General features: G+C 43.3%; 2 protein-coding genes across 3 annotated transcripts in view; one reads left to right on the top strand and one right to left on the bottom strand.

Moving 5' to 3' along the window:
- Window positions 1–462: 462 nt before the first annotated feature.
- Window positions 463–25,694, bottom strand: part of LOC309555881 (mitogen-activated protein kinase kinase kinase 3-like) — a 256,846-nt gene continuing 231,614 nt past the window's right edge. For both annotated transcript variants that reach the window (XM_082258052.1, XM_082258053.1), the window contains exons 10-17: window positions 24,408–24,472; window positions 22,195–22,287; window positions 20,419–20,607; window positions 19,641–19,789; window positions 17,247–17,378; window positions 7,228–7,357; window positions 3,141–3,318; window positions 463–1,373 (exon numbers count right to left, since the gene is read on the bottom strand). In XM_082258052.1, the coding sequence (XP_082114178.1) occupies window positions 1,145–1,373; window positions 3,141–3,318; window positions 7,228–7,357; window positions 17,247–17,378; window positions 19,641–19,789; window positions 20,419–20,607; window positions 22,195–22,287; window positions 24,408–24,472 (1,165 nt within the window). In that variant the 3' untranslated portion in view covers window positions 463–1,144. The remainder of the gene's footprint in view (window positions 1,374–3,140; window positions 3,319–7,227; window positions 7,358–17,246; window positions 17,379–19,640; window positions 19,790–20,418; window positions 20,608–22,194; window positions 22,288–24,407; window positions 24,473–25,694) is intronic.
- LOC309555883 (cryptochrome DASH) overlaps window positions 9,767–25,694 on the top strand; it is a 327,950-nt gene continuing 312,022 nt past the window's right edge. The window contains exon 1 of the mRNA XM_082258055.1: window positions 9,767–9,774. The gene's annotated coding sequence lies outside the window, so the exon portion shown is untranslated. The remainder of the gene's footprint in view (window positions 9,775–25,694) is intronic.

Below are 25,694 nucleotides of genomic sequence, written 5' to 3'. Positions count from 1 at the left end.
GCTAGTACTTGCAGTGGAGAAGTGCCATATGAGGACTGTTTGCCTACCAAATGATTTGTAATTCTGTGATTGGTTCTCCAGGTACCCCTGCCAGACAGCAAAGCTAGATCCCTGATCAGCATACAGCAGCAGCACAGCTTGGATTAAAACACTAGGTGAACTACACTTCTCCAACTTACTCACTGGACAAATATGCAGAAGAACAATGATAAGTTTACTTCTCTATCAGAATGTTCACTGTCAGCAGAGCTGCTGTGCAGGGGATTACAGGAGGCTGACGTTTAGGGAATTATATTAAAATAATTTAAAATGCATGTAAAGATTTTTTTAATGACCACATTTTTTCATTCATAGGTGTTTTTTTAAAGTGGTTGTAAACCCCCACAATGAAGTGAAGAGTCTGGCCTCAGATAATACCCAGAGATTAAACAAATCCTCCCTACGTAAGTTGTATCTGTTTATCTGCAGTCTTCTCTCCTCTACAGCTATTCAAAGTGCAGAAATTACATAGAATCTCTAAGTTCTGAAAAGCAGGGGGCTGAGAGCTCAAGTTACACTCAGTGAGGAGAGCTCTGAGAGATGATTGGAGGGACGGGATACACCCCCTTCACACAGCACACAGGAACAGAGCTGAGGCTGTCAATCAGCTGGAGCTCCCTCCCCAGTCACCATTTTTCTCTTGGTGTCAAGAAAACTTGTCAGAAGTGATTCATGCTGATAGCAAAGCAACAAGGCAGCAGACAGAAATGACAGTTAGTGCTCTGGATTGAGACACACTATAGAAGGATATGGTTTCTTCATATTTTATATCTGAGGTTTACAACCACTTTAATATCTGCCTTGAGTTTAGCGTTTCATTAAATAAAAGGCCCAATATAATTCCCAATAAAAATGTTATGGGAAAAATACATTCTTTGACTTCCGACCGTCCTTCCGTACTATATTGCTTGATACATTTGTATGACTTGTGGCAGTGTGTTGATGGTATGTGTCCTTCCAGCAGTGTCTATTAAATCCCAGAGATGTCTAAAGACTCTGTGGCCTCTTGATGAACACAAGCAGCAGGAAGACGCACGTCTTTATGTTTCCATTTTTTGCACTGTATAATCCTTCATTGTTTACATTGTCTACACTGACAAAAAAATTAAATACTATGACTAACGAAAGGATGCCTTAAAAGTTCCTCTGCTGTGGGCCTCCTTTTTTCTTCCACAAATATTACTTTCATGAAATCTCTACAGGAATCTGAAACATTGTCCGGCAGTCTGGGCTTTGTTGGCTGGGTAGCTATTTTGAAAATGGCAGCCATGGCTTCAAATTCCGCCCATGGTGGTTTCTCTGTCAGCATTTCCACAACCGTGCATGCAACACTCCTTTAGGACAAACAGAAGAAAAGAACAGGGTTACACTTCGAAAAATAGTCTTTTATAGTTTGAGTGTTTAATGGTGTAATGCAACACAATACAAAGGAAACAAACAATATTCTGTACTCGACAATATCTATGCCATAAAGCCGATTTAGTCAACAATGGAACCTTGAGAAGCTTCTTCTACAAAGCATATATTTTATCCTATCTAGCTGTCGCCGTTTAGGTCTCAATGAACTACCACGGTGCTGTAGTTCATCAAGTCTTCCTGTCTTTGTGAAACTGCCTGCCCATATGATGTACGGGCAGACAGCTTACACTGGTAGCATATAGGCAGTGGCGGTTGGTGCTCCATGGGCCGGGGGGGGGGGTGCAGACGGGACGGACCACACCAGCCCGCACACCATACCCCCCCCCCGGTCGCTTGCTCACTCACCCGCGACATGTGGAGGGCAGGCAGCGGCGGCTTCCCCCTCAGTCTTCAGTCTCCTGCGTCTCCTCCCTCCTCCTCCTCCTTGGCCAATGGCATGGCTTCTCCTTTTGGCCAATCTGGATTTCTGATTGGCCAGGAGGAGGATCCGTGTGACAATAGCGAATATTCATTCAATATTGTCACACAACTGGGTGGGCTCAGGGCACAGTGTTCTGCGCCCCGAGCCCACCCTTTTTTGAAGCCAATTAGAGCCTAAAAAACCCCATTGGAATCCATGCGTCCGGGGCCGTGCATGTAGATTGGGGGCCGGATGCATGGAAAGGGGGGCGGCGCCCCTGCGCCCCCCAATGGACGGGCCCCCACTGCATATAGGAGTCCTATATGGCACCTGCAGTCTGCTGATCACTGGTGTGATGCTTTCCATGCATTTATTATTTTTCTAAGTAAACGTATCCTTTAATATTACCTTCAAGTAATCGCTGTAAAGAAAGGGCAATTTTATGAAATAATGAGGCTCCATTGTATGGCTGCAATTGCCTGCTGAATCAGCCAAAATCCCTGTTGGCACCACCTGGCTTGAAAATTTGGACTGAAAAATCAAAGAAGCTGGGTAGTAAATAATTGCCTTCTGAAGGGTGACTGCATCCAATTAGATGCAATCAATGTTCGGGTATTCAAGCAGCCATTACAGAATTTTGAATACAATAGCTGGATGTGGTGATTACTCTATTCACACTGTTTAGCATGGATGGAGAAATCTATATCAGAATAGCTAACTTAACACTGGGTGCTTGCTATCAGGATGGGAGAGAGACTGGCAGAATGATGACTTCATCACTGTCCAATCAGCAGGCAGGGGGCAGGTTAATGATCAACCCATATTTCTTATCTGCTGCAGCTAAAAAGTGAGGCAACCTGCCAGCTTGTGCTGTCTGGAAGGGGTGCCTGATTCACAAGACTGACCTAAAGAATTAGATAGGGACTTTCATATTAATGCACTTTAGCTATGTTTTACCTACGTGCTTGGAGTTCAGGTTTAAACCAATCAGATCTTAGCACATGCGACTAAATTCATGCAGGCTGGTTTATGTGCTTCATTAACACCCCATCTACAGCAGGCTGCAGCTTTATTGGCACAGTTAACATGGTTTTATTCCTTTATAAATACTTTTTTGGAAGGTTCAGTATTTGAGGAAAGGATGCATTCATTTGTTTTTTCAGGTTGAATTTTTGTATTGATATTCCTAAATCTTGGTAACAGGTATTCAAATGTATTCAGCAGTGTTCTTTTCACATTGATTCAGTTCATCTGTCACTAGGAATTATTCTGGAATACCTACCACACATCCGCTTTCCTCCCATATCCTTCTCCGCTGATCACCTCTGGACTCATCCAGTACGGGGTCCCTGTCACCGATTTAATTCCGGTCCCAGACATACAGATGGTTTGGATGCGTTTGCTGGCCCCAAAGTCACCAAGTTTTACATTCCCAGCTGAGTCTCTTAAAATATTGGCACCTGCACATGATGGATAAAGCATCTGTAATATCATGTGTTCACAAGAGAATCCTGTCTCCCTTGCCATTGTTATAAACGAGTACAGGCTTTGTAAATCCAGGAAACAGTCAGGCAATGTGCCATAGCACATTTATCTCTCTTACTCAGCCTTCCTTTGGCATCTCTCATTGGCTTGTATGCTGTGGTATCTAGTATTGTGGTAATAGTACATACTATTTATTGAACATTGCCTCTCAGACTGATCCAGAAATGTCATTACTCCACTGTGCACCTCTCCTGAGTCATGGCCATTCCTGTACAAATACTATAACCCCTTTGAAAATACTAAAGGAATACTATAGAGCACTAAGGTGATGTACATCATGTTGAAGACCTTGGCTAAAAGCCTTACTAGCAATGTTTTCTCAAAGGAATGATGTTGTTAAGTTTTGTGAAGATATCCTGAACTTGAGTTAAAGCTTAATTTCTTTTTATTAGTATTAAGGGAAAAACAGGCACAGATATGAAATATTAGAAATATAAGGAAATATATATATAAAAAAATAAAAAATAACTAATCTTAAGCCATAATGGACACACCTCCATCCATCTCCAAAATACAACTTCACCATCAGCTTTTAAATGTACATTTTAGTAAATAGGAGAAACCTTTTGTTACAAGATTGTAAAAAATGACAGGGCTCCGTTACTTGACACTGTTATGTACACTCATGGGCTGGAAGCCAATGTGTGAGGTCATGCAGTAACAGAATATATCTCTGATTCTAAAGCTGAAAGCAGAACTAAATGGAGGAATACTCACCTTTCTTCCAACGGTCCTGTCTCTCCCCGGCACCAGCATCTTCTTCTGTGTGCCAGTTTTCGGCCATCTTGATTGGCCGACATGGGATGAAGTCACTCCTGTGCATGTGCAGGAGCTAGTCATTGCAGCACACAGGGATCAGGCCAGCCACTGTATGCTAAGCTGCACATACCAGGGGTTGCTGTGACATTGCATATCTCTTCTGCAATAAGGGCCTTTAGAGAACTTTGGTTCAGTTTGAAGACAGAGTACATAAAGCTAACTAAAGGAGTAAATATAAAACAGACTGCAGAGTTAAGCCAGGGCTACACTAGTGATTTCTTTGCCACTGCAATTTTACTATTCCTTAGCAGGAGCCTTGGTAGTTAAGAAATATAATCAACAGTGTGTGGATCCTTGGGGTACACACTACAAACGGTAAAAACATTCTGAACGCCATACTAACACAAGCAATGTTAGTGCAGGGATATCCCGCACTGTATCCTGAAAGGGGAACTGCCCTCCGCCAGAACACAGTGATCAGCACTCACAGCCATTAGTTTTCCAGCATGCTTGCTCGACAAAAAGCCGGTTTGGACAGGGAGCTAAACACACGGGCCAAAAGTCGGACGGTTCCTGCCCAAACGACTGTTTTGAGCCAACTTTTGGCCCGTGTGTACCCAGCCTAAGGCTTAAAGTTATTCGGACTGAATATTTTAAAAACAGGAAAAGCACTTTAAATATTAGAGAAGGGAGGCTTTTATTCCACTCTGTCCCTGTCAGGGAAATTCTGCTTACCTTCTGTTTTACCAAAATAACAGGAAATAAGCAGAGGTCTCCCTATTTCTCTCTGACTAAAACTCCACATGGAGCCATACCAGAGCAGGAACAGAGATGGTATAGCCCTCATCTGACCCATTCAGCTATGTCTATAAGTTAAGGCAGCCCATACATTGATCATTTTTTTTGTTCAACCAGTGGGTTGAACAAAATCCAAATTCCCCCATCCAAACAGTCAATGTGGGAATCCTGGTATTGAATTCTGACACCAGAGAGCCTTCCCCGACATTAGAATCTGTGTTGCTGGCTATATTCGGCAGCACTAATCATTCAGGAAAAACCCCACAGGCTGACTGTACACAAGTCGATCAAGAGATCGGCTTGTTTACAACCAGCCTGTCCAGACATGGATCAAAATTCGTCTGGTCCCTGCTCAACCAGCCAAATTTAGATGCATGTATGACTGGCTATAAGTGGAAATCTTGTCACATTTTAACCAAGCCTAAATCTTCTCCCACCCCCACTCTAAGACTATTCTATCTACCCTTTAAAAGATGTCTATCTGGTTACATGATCGGGTCCCATCGGTGGCTTCAGTGTGGAGGAGGGACAGCCGAAAACGGATGCCCCATAGTACACCTATGGGTAATATCATCGCCAAGGCTCTGCAGCCATTGTCGCTGCCTCTCCTTTACACAGAAGCCACTGCTGGGACCCGGTCATGTAACCAGACTGGAGTGGCTTCAGAATAGGTAAGTATACACATCTTTTACAGGGTAGATAGAATAGTCTTAGAATGGGGGTGGGAGAAGATTCAGGCTTGGTTAAAATGTGACTGGAATTCCACTTTTAGCCAGCCATACATGGATCTAAATTTGGCCGGTTGAGCAGGGACCAGACATATTTTGATCCATGTCTTGGCTTTTTTGACCTGCGTTTGCCCTTCCAGTGCTCCTTACTGTGAAGACCAGTAGCACTTTTTGTATTGTTGTTTATATTGGTCAGGCAACGCACTGACACCTTTGCTGCCATTGTGCAATGTGCTGGGTGTTCAGTGTGATCCTGCGCCTTTAAGGAGGGGTAGACTCCCTCCAGTCACCTGTCCTCCATCTATCCATTAGAATACATGTGCTCTCACTTTGGAGACTTTTTAAGGTAGAGTTAGGGTCTGCAGATATCAGGGTGCCTTGCCGGGGCCTGCAGCTTACACATGTATTTGGAAATGTGTGCAACTAAACCCCTGTTTTTAACACATACTATTAGACAGGTTGGTCGCTGGCTGGTTGGTAAGTAGTGACTGGAAATTCCTTGGCTTTTTTTTTACCTAGATAGAATAGTCTTAGAATGGGTGTGGGAGAAGATTTAGGCTTAGAATGTGTTTGGAATTCTACTTTTAGGCCCAGTTCCCACTGCTGCGAATTCTAATGTGATTTTGATCCGTTCCAAATGCATACATTTGCATGTCATCTGAAATAACATTGGGGTCGATTTACTAAAACTGGAGAGTGCAATTTGGTGCAGCTCTGCATAGAAACCAATCAGCTTCCAGTTTTTATTATAAAAGCTTAATTGAACAAGCTAAAGTTAGAAGCTGATTGGCTACTATGAACCACTACACCAGATTTTGTATAGTAAATCAACCCCATTGTTTTCAATGAAGAATGTTTACATCAAGGGTCATGTGCAAGTTTGATCTGGCACAATGCAAATTCAGCTTCATAGACTTCAATGGGAGTGGATTTAAATTGCAGTCTTGTGTTCACATTATTGCAAATCCAGCTTTTCTTTGGGGGTTCTATTGGCAAGACATAAAATGGCAGCTATGACCAATCCCCTCACAAATTTGCATTAAAATGGCACCTAACACACAAAAATCGCACTGTTTATTTGTACTGCAATCGCACTAAAAAAATAGATGTAATGCGCACCACAGCAGTGTGAACTGAGCCTAAGTGTCGGTTAATCAGCTCTGTAAACAAAATAGCATTGCAGTGGCTCGAAATTGCAATTATTGTATACTTTAATGTCAGTAAAATGTGTAGTAAAAAGGAGCATAAAGCTCCCTCTGCTGACTGCAACAAGTACATATAAGTTTGAATATCATTTTTATATTTACATGACTAAAATAACGTTCTCATTTGTATTTTAGTTCTAACTATGATAAAGAAAATATAAACAAGAAACAGCATACATTTTCTTTATTTTTTTGACAGAGAGTGGAAGAAATTGCTCAGACCCAAGAGTCAGGGCAAAGCATTTCCCATCACTGTTGCTGTCTTTCATAATGTGGTATTGGTCCCAGTGACTTCAAAGGAAAATGGTGTAACAATCTTCTTGCACTTACTTACCTTTAATGTCTCTGTGTACAATCATATTGCCGTGTAAGTATGACACTCCTTGCAGAATCTGCCGCGTGTACCGCCGGGTGACATTTTCTGTAAGTGCACCATAAGCTTTGAGTTGGTCTTTGATCGATCCCTGTAAGAAAAGGTAAGTAAAAGAAAAATGAGATTAGAGAAACAGCAGAAATCACAGTGAGTGCAGGAAATAGAGTGCAGACAGCTGGACAACGCAACAAGCGGGTCACTATCAGAACATGATACAGGTGTTAAAGCAGGTAGTAAAGCTGAGCTAATGAGAGGGTTAAACTATTGCAAACTCATTTTTTTTTTAAAACATACATGACTTTACCATATACTAGATAATGCATCATATTTTAAGAAATATTACAGTATTGCATCACAAGCAAGAATCAATTTAATTTTGTTGACTGAATTAAAGTGATTTTAAACTCTCGTTTTTTTAATTAAAAATAACTAACATGTTATACTTACCTGCCCTGTTGCAGTGGATTTGCACAGAGTGGCCCGGATCCTCCTCTTCTCGGGTCCCTCTTCGGCTTTCCTGGCCCCTCCCTCCTGTTGAGTGCCTCCACAGCAAGCAGCTTGCTATGGGGGCAACCGAGCCGAGTCACAGCTCCGTGTGTCCATTCAGACAAGGATCTGCAGCCTGGCCCCACCCCCTTTCTATTCTCATTGGCTGACTAAGTTTGATTGACAGCAGCAGGAGCCAATGGTGCGGCGCCGGACAGCCGAGACATTCCTACAACATTGCTGGAGCTAGAGGGAGCTCAGGGAACGTATTAGGGGGGCTAAGGGGGGCTGCTGCACACAGAAGGATTTTTATCTTAATGCATAGAATGCATTAGGATTAAAAAAAACGTATGCCTTTACAACTCCTTTAACACTATTTTAGTCTACTAAAATATGACTAAAACTAAAACAATTCAGATTAAAAAAACAAGACAAAAAAACAAAACTAAATTGAAATTTGATGTAAAAAATTAACACTGCAATACCACATAAGAATAAGTAGGGGCCATCTACTAGGGGGCATCTACTAAGCTGCTGAAAAAAAAAAAATAAGAAAAAGGCTTTTCTTATTTTTTTCCTAATATTTAATGTTTGTAATATATTCAGGTAATCTGTGCAATGGCATTACAGCACTTCTGTTTGTCAAAAAGCAATATTTTTGTTTGTTTATGAAACTTGGTTTTATTTATAAAGACGTAAAATATCACAGCGGCTAAGACCCCGTTCACACTGGGGCGACCTGTCAGGCGACCTGGTCGCCTGACAGGTCGCCTGCCATAGAGAAGCTGTGGACCCATTCTAATAGGAGCGACACAAGTCGCTCGGACTTAGAAAAAGGGTCCGGAGCTTCTTTGGGGCGACCTGGAGCGACCTGCATTGACTTCAATGTTATGAAGTCCGTGCCGGCCGCTCCGAGGTCGCGGTGCGAGCTGCGCACCGCGACCTGTGAGGTCCCCCCGGCAAGTCGGATCGCCCCAGTGTGAACGGGGTCTAAATCTGTGTCTGTAATGCATGTTCAAACTTTAATACCATAAATAAAATAATTTTTTTTTATATATATATATATATATATATATATGCATTTATCCATCTTCTATCCATCAAGGTGAGCAGCCATTGCACGTGGTGGAGGATATCGGATTGCTGTGTATCTGCACTGGAGGATATTTTGCTCTTGCTTGGATATTATTATTATTCATCACATTTATTTTTTTATTTAGTATCTTTATTTAAAAACTTATTTTTGTCACTAAGGTGGATTCACATGCATATATTTTTTTTTAATGAAGATATCTGTTGCACATAGATTTTGTGGTTATTTTTGATTTTTGTACATTTATTATTTACTATTAAAACTTTGAACAATATTTTTACACTCAGTTTGTTTTGCACAACTTTTTTCATGAATTTTATTTTGCACTCATGATTCACATTTATGGATTTTTGAATTGTATTTATGGTTTCACAATATTTTTATGTACTTTATCACAGGTGTGATATAGTTTTGTGATTTTTAACCTGCTCACATCCGCGCTACAGCCTATATACGGCTGCAGCGCGGACTTGAATTTTCGGGAGGCCGTTTTTAAACGGCCTCCCATAAACACGCCCGCCGCGCGCTCCCGCGAGCGCGCATCGGGCAGAAGCTGTGTTGGCCGTGTCCCTTGGACACAGCCAATCACAGATCGAGACGAATGGCCAATCACAGCGGCCATTCGTCACGATCGAGGCATCCAATGAGAGATGATCTCATATGTAAACATATGAGATCATCTGTTATTGCCTCGGTAGTAACAGACTCCCCGCGCGCTCCCGCGAGCGCGCACCGGGGATAATCTGTGTTGGCCGTGTCCCTTGGACACAGCCAATCACAGATCGTGACGAATGGCCAATCACAGCGGCCATTCGTCACGATCGAGGCATCCAATGAGAGATGATCTCAAATGTAAACATTTGAGATCATCACTCATTGCCAGCTCTCCCTCCTCACACACAGACTGCAGTGTGAGGAGAGGAGAGATCGTAAGTGGTAAAAAAAGTGCCCACCATTGCCCACCAGTGTGCCCACCAGTGTTCCCACCAGTGTGCCATCAGTGTGCCATCAGTGTGCCCAGTCTCATCAGTGCCCACCAGTGTGCCCACCAGTGCCCACCAGTGTGCCCACCAGTGCCCACCAGTGTGCCCACCTGTGCCCATCAGTGCCTGCCCAGTGCTCATCAGTGCCGCCCAGTGCTCATCACTGCCGCCCAGTGCTCATCAGTGCCGCCCAGTGCCCACCAGTGTGCCCATCAGTGCCCGCCCAGTGCTCATCAGTGCCGCCCAGTGCTCATCAGTGCCGTCCAGTGCTCATCAGTGCCGCCCAGTGCTCATCAGTGCCGCCCAGTGCTCATAAGTGTGCCTAGTGCCCACCAGTGTGCCCATCAGTGCCGCCCAGTGCTCATCAGTGCCGCCCAGTGCTTATCAGTGCCGTCCAGTGCTCATCAGTGCCGCCCAGTGCTCATCAGTGCCGCCCAGTGCTCATAAGTGTGCCCAGTGCCCACCAGTGTGCCCATCAGTGCCGCCCAGTGCTCATCAGTGCCGCCCAGTGCCCATCAGTGCCTGCCCAGTGCTCATCAGTGCCCGCCCAGTGCTCATCAGTGCCGTCCAGTGCTCATCAGTGCCGCCCAGTGCTCATCAGTGCCGCCCAGTGCTCATCAGTGCCGTCCAGTGCTCATCAGTGCCGCCCAGTGCTCATCAGTGCTGTCCAGTGCTCATCAGTGCCGCCCAGTGCTCATCAGTGCCGCCCAGTGCCCACCAGTGTGCCCATCAGTGCCGCCCAGTGCTCATCAGTGCCGCCCAGTGCTCATCAGTGCCGTCCAGTGCTCATCAGTGCCGCCCAGTGCTCATCAGTGCCGCCCAGTGCTCATAAGTGTGCCCAGTGCCCACCAGTGTGCCCATCAGTGCCGCCCAGTGCTCATCAGTGTCACCGTGCCCATCAGTGTCACCAACGATGGCAAAAAAAATTTTCTCAGCCGAGGAGGCCTTCAATATAATCAGTGAGGACATGGACAGGGAGCTTTCTGCTTCGGAATCTTCGGAGTCAGAGTCTGACTCCGAAGTAAATTACGAGCCGGTCATTAGCAGCGGGACGCAGACCGACTCCGACGAGGAGGAATACTGCCCGCCTGCCAAACAAAGGCGTTCTGGTGAGGAGGAGGCAGTGCCATCCACCAGCTCCGCGGTGCCATCCACCAGCTTTGCAGTGCCATCCACCAGCTCCGCAGTGCCATCCACCAGCTCCGCAGTGCCATCCACCAGCACCACAGTGCCTCGGCAAGAAAGGCCAAGCTCAAGTGGGGTGTCACCTCGCCCCCAAAGGGTTAGGACCAACGCCAGCCTTCCCTATGCCCTTCTGAACCCCCTGTGGCTTCCTCCCAACTCAGGAGAAGCCATCATCCCCCCTTTCACTGCCCAGCCAGGAGTCCAGGTCAACACTGAGAACTTTGCCCCAATTGACTACTTCCGTTTAATTTTTACGGAGGACCTGCTGACGTCCATTGTGGCCCAGTGCAACCTGTATGCACATCAATTTATCCAGAGTAACCCCACATCTTTTTATTCCCGTCCCTTTGAGTGGAGAGACCTAACGGTGGAGGAGTTCAAGATATTTTTAGGCCTCACCCTCAACATGGGACTCAATAAAAAAAAGAACTGCAAGCATATTGGTCAACCAAACCAATCTACCATATGCCCATCTACTCTGCAGTAATGCCCAGGGCCAGGTATCTGATGATCATGAGGTTCCTACATTTCAACGACAATACCCAGTGCCCTCCCCGAAATTCCCCAGCATTTGACAAGCTGTTCAAAATTCGGCCACTTCTAAATTATTTTTCAGAAATATTCCCTCAATTATTTACCCCAGACCAAAATATATGTGTGGATGAGTCCCTTGTGAAATTTACTGGCAGGCTGGGCATCAAACAATTCATTCCCAGCAAACGGGCCCGCTATGGGGTGAAGCTTTACAAACTATGTGACCGAGCCACAGGGTACACCTATGCCTTCAGGGTGTACGAAGGGAAGGACACCCAGCTGCATCCCCCTGAATGTCCGGACTACATGGGATCAAGCGGGAAAGTCGTTTGGGACCTCATTTACCCCCTCCTTGAAAAAGGCTACCACCTGTACGTAGACAATTTCTACACCAGTTTGCCCCTGTTCCGAAACCTTCACAGAAAGAAGACTCCTGCATGTGGCACGGTCCGAAAAAACCGGAAAGGCTTTCCTCAAAGGCTAGTAAACACCAAGCTGAGAAGAGGGGAGACGGCGAGTCTGAGAAATGAGGAAGTTCTGGCTGTGAAGTGGAGGGACAGAAGAGACGTGTACATGTTGTCTTCGATCCACAATGACAACTATGTGGAATCCCGACGAAGGAATGGCCCAGTCCGAAAGCCAACATGTGTACATGAGTACAACTTATTCATAGAGGGGGGGGGATTTCAACGACCAAATGATGGAACCCTATCTACCCACAAGACGTACCTATCATTGGTACAAAAAAGTAGCAATTTATATTTTTCATTTGGCCATATACAATTCCTACATTTTATACCGCAAATCCACCGAAAGCCCCCAACCCTTCCTTTATTACCTGGAGGAAATCTTCACAACCCTCATATTTCCAAACGGCCCACCAGAAAACATTAGATCTGACGTAATAAGCAGACTGTCTGAACGCCATTTTCCAAGTAAAATCCCTCCCACACAAAGAGACCAAAAACGGCAGAAAAAATGTAGGGTGTGTACCAAGGCAGGAATTCGAAAAGACACCCGCTATTACTGTCCCCAGTGTCCTTCCCAACCAGGCCTCTGTGTAGACGACTGTTTCCGCCGTTACCATACTTGTCTAAATTATTAGTATGGTAAACGTAGTCCTCCGCTTTCACCCCTTATGCCACTGTATACTCCTGAAATGACCCTGGACTGTTATACAACGACGCCTTTGCCTGCTGATTTTGTACCTATGTCTGCCTGCTCCGGAACTGACCCTGGCCTGTTTTTTGACCATGCTTCTGCCTGCTGATTCTGTTCATACCTCTGCCTGATCTGGAACTGACCCTGGACTGTTATTTGACCACGCCTTTGCCTGCCGATTTTGTACCTACCTCTGCCTGCTCTGGAACTGACCCTGGACTGTTTGACCACGATTTTTGCCTGCCTCTGGAAGTAGTGGGATTCATACCACAGGGGTCTCGCATATGTGAGGGGACCAGAAATGTTTTTCTGGATGAAGAAAACAATTTTTTTTGTTTTTCTTCTTCTCAGATTAGGGTCTGGATCCCGGAGGCTTCAAAGCGATTTGGGTGGGAGAAGCCTCTACCCCTGTCCCCATTCTATCCCGACAGAGGCCCTACTTCTGCCTGCAGGACTTACTGCCATCATGCCTCTGCCTACCGCATGCACTGATACTGGACTGGTATCCTTGCCTGGAGAATTGCATGCACTGTTGCTGATCAAGTCCCTGCCTGCTGCCTGGACTCAACTCCTGTGGACAACTGCGCTTCTAAAACTACAGGTAAGCTTTTGTTTACCCTTTGCTCAGCAGAATGTATTGTGGGGTGTAATTCATGGTAATTCATGGTATGTGCATGCTATGTGTCTTTGCATGTTGGGCCTCTGTTTGTGACCTGACTGCGTAAAAGTCTCACACATGTGGTATCGCCATACTCAGGAGGAGTAGCAGAATGTATTTTGGGGTGTCATTTTTGCTATGTACATGCTATGTGTTGGAAATATCTTATAAATGGACAACTTTGTGTAAAAAAAATGCGTTTTCATTTTTTTTCCACATTTTCTGAAAGATTCTGGAAAAAAATGACATGTTCAAAAGACTCATTATGCCTCATAGAATATACGTTGGGGTGTTTGCTTTCCAAAATGGGGTCATTTAGTGGGCTTTTTCATTGTGCTGGTGCTCCAGGGCCTTCAAAAGTGTAATAGGTGGTTGAGAAATGAAAAGTGTATTTTATGCTCCGAGAACGCCTGGAGTTGCTACTTCAATGTTGGACCTCTGTATGTGGCCTGGCTGTAAAAAAGTCTCACACATGTGGTATCGCCATACTCAGGAGGAGTAGCAGAATGTATTTTGGGGGGTCATTTTTGCTATGTACATGCTATGTGTTGGAAATATCTTATAAATGCACAACTTTGTGTAAAAAAAATGCGTTTTCATTTTTTTTCCACATTTTCCGAAAGATTCTGGAAAAAAATGACATGTTCAAAAGACTCATTATGCCTCATAGATTATACGTTGGGGTGTTTGCTTTCCAAAATGGGGTCATTTAGTGGGCTTTTTCATTGTGCTGGTGCTCCAGGGCCTTCAAAAGTGTAATAGGTGGTTGAGAAATGAAAAGTGTATTTTATGCTCCGAGAACGCCTGGAGGTGCTACTTCAATGTTGGACTTCTGTATGTGGCCTGGCTGTAAAAAAGTCTCACACATGTGGTATCGCCATACTCAGGAGGAGTAGCTGAATGTATTTTGGGGTGTCATTTTTGCTATGTACATGCTATGTGTTGGAAATATCTTATAAATGGACAACTTTGTGTAAAAAAAATGCGTTTTCATTTTTTTTCCACATTTTCCGAAAGATTCTGGAAAAAAATGACATGTTCAAAAGACTCATTATGCCTCATAGATTATACATTGGGGTGTTTGCTTTCCAAAATGGGGTCATTTAGTGGGCTTTTTCATTGTGCTGGTGCTCCAGGTCCTTCAAAAGTGTAATAGGTGGTTGAGAAATGAAAAGTGTATTTTATGCTCCGAGAACGCCTGGAGGTGCTACTTCAATGTTGGACTTCTGTATGTGGCCTGGCTGTAAAAAAGTCTCACACATGTGGTATCGCCATACTCAGGAGGAGTAGCAGAATGTATTTTGGGGTGTCATTTTTGCTATGTACATGCTATGTGTTGGAAATATCTTATAAATGGACAACTTTGTGTAAAAAAAATGCGTTTTCATTTTTTTTCCACATTTTCCGAAAGATTCTGGAAAAAAATGACATGTTCAAAAGACTCATTATGCCTCATAGATTATACGTTGGGGTGTTTGCTTTCCAAAATGGGGTCATTTAGTGGGCTTTTTCATTGTGCTGGTGCTCCAGGGCCTTCAAAAGTGTAATAGGTGGTTGAGAAATGAAAAGTGTATTTTATGCTCCGAGAACGCCTGGAGGTGCTACTTCAATGTTGGACCTCTGTATGTGGCCAGGCTGTAAAAAAGTCTCACACATGTGGTATCGCCATACTCAGGAGGAGTAGCAGAATGTATTTTGGGGTGTCATTTTTGCTATGTACATGCTATGTGTTGGAAATATCTTATAAATGGACAACTTTGTGTAAAAAAAATGCGTTTTCATTTTTTTTCCACATTTTCCGAAAGATTCTGGAAAAAAATGACATGTTCAAAAGACTCATTATGCCTCATAGAATATACGTTGGGGTGTTTGCTTTCCAAAATGGGGTCATTTAGTGGGCTTTTTCATTGTGCTGGTGCTCCAGGGCCTTCAAAAGTGTAATAGGTGGTTGAGAAATGAAAAGTGTATTTTATGCTCCGAGAACGCCTGGAGGTGCTACTTCAATGTTGGACCTCTGTATGTGGCCAGGCTGTAAAAAAGTCTCACACATGTGGTATCGCCATACTCAGGAGGAGTAGCAAAATGTGTTTTGGGGTGTAGTTGTAAGTATTCATATGCCATGTGAGAGAAATAACCTGTTGAATATGACAATTTTGTAAAAAAAAAAAAAAAAATTTATTTTGCAAAGAATTGTGGGAAAAAATTACAACTTCAAAAAACTCACCATGCCTCTTATTAAATACCGTGGAATGTCTACTTTCCAAAAAGGGGTCATTTGGGGGTCATTTGTACTTTCCTGGCTTGTTAGGGTCTCAAGAAGTGAGATAGGCTGTCAGTACATTAGGTGTGATCAATTTTCAATGATTAGCACCATAACTTGTAGACTCTCTAACTTTCACGCAGACCAAATAATGTACACTTATTTGGGTTATTTTTACCAAAGATATGTAGAAGTATACATTTTGGCCAAAATTTATGAAGAAAAATTACTAATTTGCAAAATTTTATAACAGAAACTAAAAAAAAAAACGTTTTTTTTTTAAATTTGCGGTCTTTTTTCATTTATAGCGCACAAAATAAAAAGCCCAGCGGTGAATAAATACCATCAAAAGAAAGCTCTATTTTTATGAAAAAAAGGACGAAAAATTTATATGGGTTGAGTGTTGCATGACCGCGCAATTGTCATTCAAAGTGTGAGAGCACTGAAAGCTAAAAATTGGTCTGGATGGGAAGGGGGTTTAAGTGCAAAGTAGGCAAGTGGTTAATAAACTTGCACTGTTGTTTGTATCAAGATTTACTTTATATATTTTGATGTATTTTTTGTCACTTCTTGATTGTTACATTATTAGTGCTAGTATATTAGGTATAGACCTTTATGTGATAGCGCCTATCTATTATTTTTCTTTTTTCTGATTTGTATGTGGAGACGCTACAGGGATTGTCTGCTGTCTGCTGGGTGTACGTTGTCATTTTATTCCCTCCCTCATTCCCTATCTATTATATTTCTGGTAGCGCATTGGTTTCCTATATCATCAATCTCCCCCGCTGAGTTTTTGTTCTCTGACAGGAGGAGGCCCCCCGCCAGAACACTGGCCAGCGCTCTCAGCCATTGGCTGTGAGCACTGATCGGGAGCTGGTCAGCTGCTGGTTTTCCAGCATGCATATCCGACAGAAAGCGGCCAATCGGCCGCCTTCTGTTGGACCGGCTGGCATACACACGGGCCGAACGTTGGTCAGTTTTTATTGAACCGATCGATGTCAGCCAGCATTCAGCCCTTGTGTAAAGGGGCTTAAGGCAGGCCATACAGTACCAATTTTCTTTCCTTCAACCTAAGGTTGAAGGAAAGAAAATTGCTTAATTCCCCCATGAATATGGTTAGCGTTGATAAGGGAGCTATGGTATTCTGACAGTGGGAGGTTTGCCAGCCATCAGAATACAATGATCACTGCTTGCAGCTATAGTTGCCGGCAGTAATCACATGAAAAAAAAATTAGACAGGCTGGCTGTACTGGAGTAAATTGATGGATCGACTTCAGTACAACCAGCCTTCCTATACACGGATTGAAATAGGGCCGGTTCCTACTGGACAGGCAGAATTTTGACCCATCTATGGCTGGCTTAAGGCTAGGATTAGAGCAAGGGGCAGGGCTACCAAGGTTAGTTCTAGGGATATTCCTAAAATCCATTAGGGTAAGTGCTGAAAGGCTTATATACGGTATTTAAAATAATTATAATCTTTGTTGAAAACATCCAAAAATTAATTTAAAGGCTCATATAAAAAATGTAAAGCGGCAGTAGGCTGTTGCTGAAAGGGTAAAGTAATAGTGTACATAGAGAAGTAAAGGCCCATTGGTCATAGTAATATTATATCTAGCTCACCCCTGGCATGTATTCCACAAAGATGGAAAGCTTCTTCTCCGTGGGGTCCCGCAAGCAGCCATAATATTGAACTATTCTTTCATGTCTATGAATCTTCAGCAGCTGGATCTCGCACTCTAGAGCGTTCACCTCCTGCAACCAAAACAACACAGGCTGGTAATTTTTCCGAAACACTCAAATATTGCAGTAACGATGCTAGGTAAATCCCACAACTTAGACAGCCAATGCACCTAAATGTTTTAGCTGACTCCTAATATTGTATATTGAATATGTATTAAATAGTGTTCTTGGGGGAAATACATGTTTATGATCTAAGGGGTTATACGTACCCCTGCAACCTAGGCCAACATTTAAACTTCCTTCCGAAGTCCCACTGTCAATATTCTACTGAACTGGCAGGTAAGCCCACTCAGAATAGGCGTGAAAGCAACAGGGGTTGATTTACTAAAACTGAAGAGTGCAAAATTTAGTGCAGCTTTGTACAGAAACCAAGCAGCTTTCAGTTTTTTTTGTTAAAGCCTAAAGTGATTGTTAAGTCTTGTTTTTTTCCTATAAAAATAACAAACTTGTGTTATACTTACCTACTCTATGCAGATGGTTTTGCACAGAGCAGCCCTGATCTTCCTCTTCTCGTCGCTCTTCTTTAATCCTGGCCCCTACCTCCAGTTTAGTGCCCCCACAGCAAGCAGCTTGCAATTGGGGCACCCGAGCCGAGTCACAGCTCCCGACCAGGCCCCTCTCTACCCTGATTGGCTAACTGACTTTGAATGACAGCAGTGACAGCCAATGGCGCTGCTGCTGTGTCAGCCAATACGGAGGGAGAATCTCGGACGGCTAAGACACTCATGTGGACATTGCTGGACAGAAAGGGACCTCAGGTAAGTATTAGGGGGGCTGAGAGGGGCTGCTGCACACAGAAGGCTTTTTATCTTAATGCATAAAATGCATTAAGATAAAAAAAAAAACTTCTGCCTTTACAACTCCTTTAATTGAACAAGCTGAAGTTAGAAGCTGATTGGTTCCTACGCACAGCTGCACCAGATTTTGCACTCTCCAGTTTTGGTAAATCAACCGTCTTTAAGTTCTCATGTGTTGTGTCTCAACGTCAGTGGCGGCTGGTGCTCCATGGGCCGGGGGGGAGAAGGTGGCAGACAGACCACACCAGCTTCAGCCCGAACTGTCCCCCTCCCACGGTCGCCGGTCCCCCACCAGCTCCAGCCTGCACTGTCCCCGGCGGTGGCTTCCCCCTCAGTCTCCTCCCTCCTCCGCTCCTTGGCCAATAGCATGGCTTTTCCTTTCGGCCAATCGGGAAATGGGTCTCAGAACCCACTTCCTGATTGGCCAGTAGGAGAATCAGTGTGGCAATAGCGAATGTTCATTCGCTATTGTCACACAACTGGGTGGGCTCAGGGCGCAGTGCTCTGCGCCCCGAGCCCACCCTTTTTTGAAGCCTATTAAAGCCTCTGGCTCTAATCACGTGCTTAAAAAAAAAACCCATTTAAAACCATGCCTCCAGTGCCCCGCATGTAGATTAGGGGGCCGGACGCATGGATAGGGGGGCAGTGCCCCTGCGCCCCCAATGCACGAACCGCCACTGCTCAACGTGCTGTTTTGGCCCCAGAACTTAAGAGAAAACTCAGTAGGTTATGAAGATGCATTGTATGGTGACACTGGTATGCATAGGAATTACATTTTATGCTACTCTCTACAAAAATATTCACAATCATACATTTTTTTATTGACCTACTTTTGAAAAAACATAATTCACTGTGTTTATAGATTGTAGTCCTAAAGAATTTATTTGAAAACTGTAGACAGAAATAAGAGTGATCTACTAAAGGAGAAGAGAATGTTCACACAACTGTGTCAATTATTCAATCACATGCAGATGGAATAAGTAAACTGGAGTTTTCTTATATACCTTTGGATAATTGAAGAAAGCCTTTATACAATTTACTGTGTTAACACTCGCAACCCCTTATGTAAATCAGCCTGACTTATCAACGTCAATGTGACCCTTGTGATATCAAATTAGTGACAAATACTGAAACACAAATAAACAACAAAGCCATTTAGGCCCCTTTCACACTTGTGCAACCTGAAAGTCGAGAGACTTTTCAGCAATTTTACTAGACTTTTACTAGACTTGAAGCAATGCCTGTGTAATCTTGAGGTCTATGGACCTCAAGTTGCATCAAGACCAAAGTTGTGCAGGGACTACTTTGAAGTCGCACAGATATGGGGTACGACTTGTCAGTCCCAAGTTGTAGGACAAGTTGCACAAGTGTGAAAGGGGCCTTAATCTATCATAATCTTTCAGAATCTTAAAAACCTGGAAAAAAAACAAACAAACATAATAAAGACCAGAAAAAGGTTAGTTTGGATAGCACTCACCTTGCTTGTCTCTTGACTGTCCGGGTCAAATGGCACCTGCTTGACAGCTAGTTCCCTCCCCCTGTCCACATCGTAGCAAAGGTAGACTTCCCCAAATGCTCCTCTCCCAAGCAGCTTACCCAGCCTCCAGTTCTCTGGGGCCTGTGGGGCTGTAACACAATGTTTTTTATTACTTCATGTTTGGCTAGCAAACAAAATTGATGATGCTATTATCATTTTAATGTATTTTACAAGCCCATATGAAGTCTCACACTTTTGTCTCTATATACTGACTTATGTTATCATTTTTCATTTAAAATAATAGATACAGTGAACACTAGGATGCTTCTAGCTGCGCACACTAAGAAATGACAAAACTCGCTTGGGTATAAATACAAAGTAGCGCAGAGCTCAAACAATATACATTTTATATATTAGAGCATTGTTTGAGTGCTGCACTACTTTTTATTTATCATTTTTCATTCATTGTAAATGCCTCAAAATACCCTTTACTCCTATTGGAAATGCAACTCCTTAGCTTCCACTCCAATGCAGTCAGAGCTGAGTAACAGTGAAACCACTTATCACAATGGTCCTCCTATAGACATGCATTGCAGAGGAAGAGTGGGAGTGTGTCAGACCAGGTCTGTTAGTAGAGCATTAGGTCGGTACTGATAGTGCAGCATGTAAAATTCAACAGTCCCATGCATCTAATTTTTCTGTCTGACAAACATTGGTGTCTGAATTCCAAAAGCTTTGGTTTTTTTTAATCACGTATACATACTCATTGAATACTTACATTTGTTGCAGTGATCGGCAGGTGTGGAATGTATGAATGCTAAGTTTTTCTCTGAGCTGCTCCACCTTGTCTTTCTGGGCTCATCAAACTGCAGAGTGCTGTCTCCATTAACACTTCTCGTTCTGCTGTTGGGACTTAGCTGGAACAAACTTTCTGGGGGTACGTAACTTCTAGGAAATGTCCGGCGACCTACACAACACATTGATAAAAGACCAACAGTCTATTGTATGAAGAAAATTACTGTAAAATGTGATATAGCAAGAGAAGTAGAGGGTGTGGTTTCAACCAGGCTGCTTGGGCCTACAGGGTTGTCCTAACCATTTCCAATTGTCCTCTCCATCCCCATGACCTCGAGTAAAGTGGGGTACACACTAGTAGAAAATCTGCTGAAAATTCCCATCCGAGGTAAAATCGTACGATTTTCGGCTAGTGTGTCTGCAGCCGATGCCGACATTTTCAACGAAAAAAAAAAAGCGGAGGGACAAACACCAAAATGTTTATCATCCGTCCCCAGCACGACCAATTTTCGTTTAATGTGTAAAAAATCGGATACGAAAGACCGCGCATGATCTGAAGTTGCTGACGGCCCGGAAGTCTAGGAACAAACGTAAAAAAAAAAAATCGTACGAGAAATTTCGTGAACATTATGCACTGTCAACTAAAAACAGTTATGACCGCTGAGCATGAGAGAGAAAAATCGGAGGATATTTTGTCCGATTTTCGTCAAGTGTGTATGAGCCTTAAGTCAGGCCATAGATGGAGTGATTTTCTGTCCTGCAGCCATTGGTTGCAGGACAGAAAATTGCTTGATTCCCCCATTAACACAGTCAGTATTGATGGGGGAATCCCTCCCATGGAGCCATTGTGTTCTCCTGGCAGGTGAAGTTGTCCCCACTGGGAGAACACAGTGATTACTGCTAGCAGCTATAACAGTCGCTAGCAATAATCCCATGTAAAATCTGGCAGGCTGGTTGTACCCAAGTAGATCGAATGACCAACTTGGGTACATTCAGCCTGCCGTACATGGTGGTTCGAATCTTGGCCAGTTCCTGCTGAACTGCTTACGGCCAGCTTATGTGTGCAGCTGCATATTTTTGGTGTAACCACCCGGGCTAGTCACATATACAGCCTCTGTGGAGCATACTAATTCCGAGGATGGGAACACGCAGTACATTTCCTGTGACTGGAGGTTGTGCAGCGCTGGAGTGGCTATGTAGGTTGAGGGTTTTATATACTGTAGGTAATGGTGTGGTCATGTTGTAGGGAAGTTGTAGGTTTAGGGGGTGTTACGTTTGCAGAAGTAAATTCTGACTGTAACGACGCAGGTGAGCATTTAATCTTGCACTGGGACGCAAGTGTTGCAAGCAAAACCACAGTTTGTAAAGACAAATTTTGACAATAAGTGCACCTTTGTAATAATTAGTAACTGTTATGTTTTAAATTATATGTGGTTGATACTAAGAAGCTTGCAATGCTATGATTCTAATTACTATAATGCAGGAGTACCCTGAAGGCACCGTCTGGCAACTGAACAGCTAATCATAACATTAATCTTGGGTGAGAAGGTAGAGAAAAGGCTGATATTCTGGAATTAACTACAGAACAGTTGTTATACAAGCACTCATTCTTTAAGCTCTGTAGAACATGAGATAAGGCTTAGAAACAATACTAAATATGAAATGTCTCCGTACAAATGGTAAATATGATGTGAATTGTTTGAACAGACATTCATTTTTACAGATAGTTTTCTTTCTGGGGCTACCTTGATCCACTTACCATCGCTGTATTCCTTCCGACTTTGGGAAAAGTGATACTGACGGGGAAAAGTGCCTCCTTTACCAAACCTCTCATACAAGGGAATTTCAAAATCTAAAAACAGTAACAATGATTAGAACAATGAATTTAAGACAACAATACAAATATCAAGGGCTGGAATGATGATTACAGTAAGAATGAACAAATAACATTTAACTGATATCTAAAGCTGGCCATACATGGATTGATATTCGTCCGGTTCAGCGGGGATGGTCGAATTTCTATCCATGGATGGGCACCCTGGTTGTACACAAGTTGATCTATTAATCAAATTGTGCACAACCAGCCTGTGGGGTTTTTCCCGAATACAGCTGGCAACACTAATCATTGTGTGCAAGGAAGGCTCCCCACCGGAAAGGACTCCTCCATCAACACTGTGTTGATGGGAAAATCAAGCAATTTACTTTCCTTCCATAAATTGGCCATAGATGGACCGAATCTCAGCCAGTTCAGCAGGGACTGGCCGAGATTTGATCCATCTATGGGCAGGCTGATTGTACCCAAGTTGATCCATTCATTGACTAGGGTACAACCAGCATGTTGGATTTTTAGCATGCGATTATTGGCAGCAGCATTAGCCGCTAGCAGTAATCACTGTGTTCTCCAGGTGGGGACAGTTTCCTGCACCCCCAACTCCCCTGCCAGAAGAACATAATAGCTGTGTGGGACAGAGTGCAGGAAAGAAAACCGCACAATTAGAAAGTTTATTATGGAGTGTAAACCATTCTGAATGAAGTCACCAACGTGTCTGTTGCTTGTAGCATGGCAACTAGTGTTTGAGAAGTTAATAAAAAAAAAAATAAAAGAGAATATTGTTTTAAAATATGAAGCTGCTGAAATCACTAAATAATTTAACACTTTATATACTTTTCTTGCAATGGGTTGCAGGAAAGAAAATCGCTCAATTTCCCATCAACACAGTCAGTGCTGATGGGGGAATCCTTTCAGCAGAAATAGTGATTACTGCTAGTGGCTATAGCTGCTAGAAATAATAGCATGTAAAAAATCAGACATGATGGTTGTGCCCAAGTTGATCGATTGATTTGGATACATTCAGCCTGCCCATAGATAATTTGAATCTAGACTGGTCCTTGCTGAATCAATCGAGATCTGAACCACCTATAGCTAGCTTAAATGACTCGTTACTTATAGGAGAAGAGGGAGAGGGGCATTGGTGCAGGAACAATATCATTTTGGAAAGGTTTATAACAAGTTGATTGGTCCTCTTAAGCCTGGTTGTATGGTGTCTGTGGAGGGGCCCCACAGAAATGAAATTATTCTCTGAACTGGCTAAAATGGCCAGATTAGGAAACTGTCATCTCATGTCTAAGGCCAGCTATAGACAGAACAATTTTCTTTCCTGTAAGCATGGGTGGAAGCAAAGAAAATTGATTGCCTCATCAACACAGTAAGCGCTATTGTGTTCTCCCATTGGGGGGGGGGAACCATCCCTGCCAGTAGAATACTGTGATCATTGCTAGCGGCTATAGCAACCGCTAGCAATAATCGCATGTAAAATGTAGTCAATCAACTTGGGTACATCCAGCCTGCCCATACATGGTTCAAATCTAGGCTGTTTTTTGCTGAACTGGCCAAGATTCTAACAGTCTATGGCTGGCCTAATGCAGTAAATTAGTATGAGTGTAAACTATTTTGGGTTTATTCAAATACTGCCAAATAAACCACTGAACAGCACTGATGGAAAATCATGATAAAAATGAATTAGCATAATTTTTGTGATTAACTTTGAACACTAGAAAGTCAGGAGAATACTCTTGATACTTAGTTGTGTGACCCAATCTACTATGATTTTTGCAAGAAATGCTCTTTTAGCAACCCTTTGGCTTTTAATGTGCTGTTTAGTGGGATTTCTACAGTGGGCCTGGGCTAAAATAAGGAATTATCTGTTTTTAACAACTAACCGGATTCTACTTGCCATTCCTCTGGATGATACAGATAACACAAACTCTTTCTCTCCTCCACTTCTATATGCAGACCATGATGTTTCCCAAACTTTTAGGCCCTTTACTTTCCCTATTTTCCATCGACATTAAACACAGCCAGCACAAAGCTGACATTTGACCCCTCACCCCGTGGACATGAAGGGTTAAGAAGGAAAGAGACACAGAGGTTATACTAGTTATACTTTTCCTACGTTTTATGAACTTTATTACCTAAGCACTCGAAGCTGTCTTTCAGCTGACCTTTTCTTCTTGGAACTGGCGTAGGAAAAGCTGGGCTGTGGGCCAAAACAAGAACCATTCTGTTACATGGGGATTCCCCAGAAATAAAATAACCACAAGACTGTAAAGAAAACATTCTGCTAACAAGCTCTGCCTGAGCCTCAGAGACCAGACAGAATCTGTGTACTCTGGGTGCCGAGGAAACAAGACACATCTGGAGAGATGGATACTAAATAGAGGCTACTCTTGTTCTATATATATATATATATATATATACATATATATATATATATACTGTGTTGTCAAATGAATTGGGACGCCTGCCTTTACACGCACATGAACTGTAATGCATCCCAGTCTAACGCATCCCGTTGGGTTTAACATTTAGTTAGCTCACCCTTTGCAGCTATAACAGCTTCAACTCTTCTCGGAAGGCTGTCCACAAGGTTTAGGAGTGTCTATGGGAATGTTTGACCATTCTTCCAGAAGCGCATTTGTGAGGTCAGTCACTGATGTTGGACGAGAAGGCCTGGCTCGCAGTCTGCACTCTAATTCATCCCAAAGGTGTTCTATCGGGTTAAGGTCAGGATTCAGGCTGTTCAGGCCAGTCAAGTTCCTTGACCCAAAATCGCTCATCCATGTATTTATGGACCTTGCTTTGTGCACTGGTCCAAAATATTTGGTGGAGGGGAGGGGATTATGATGTGGGGTTGTATTTCAGGGATTGGGCTAAGCCCCTTAGTTCCAGTGAAGGGAACTCTTAAAGTGTCAGTATACCAAGACATTTTGGACAATTTCATGTTCCCAACATTGTGGGAACAGTTTGGGGATGGCCCCTTCCTGTTCGAACATGACTGCGCACCAGTGCACAAAGGTGGAGGTGGAAGAACTTGACTGGCCTGCACAGAGTCCTGACTTCAACCCGATAGAACACCTTTGGAATGAATTAGAGTGGAGACTGCAAGCCAGGAAGAATGGTCAAACCTTCCCATAGACACACTCCTAAACCTTGTGGACAGCCTTCCCAGAAGAGTTGAAGCGGTTATAGCTGCAAAGGGTGGGCCAACCAGACTGGGATGCCATTAAAGTTCATGTGCATGTAAAGTCAGGCGTCCCAATACTTTTGATGATATAGTGTATATATATATATGTATATACACACACACACAGACCTATACATAATACACAACACATAACCGCTGATAAATGAGCAAAGGAAGATAGAGATGTAGCTAATCAGATCCATTCAGATGCAAACTCTTTCTCATTTTCACAATG

The sequence above is a fragment of the Pelophylax lessonae genome (genome assembly GCF_965119305.1).
Source record: "Pelophylax lessonae genome assembly, chromosome: 5".
In the NCBI taxonomy this organism is placed as follows: Eukaryota; Metazoa; Chordata; class Amphibia; order Anura; family Ranidae; genus Pelophylax; species Pelophylax lessonae.
Note: the sequence above shows the minus strand (reverse complement) of the source record. Positions and strands in the feature narration are given on the sequence as shown.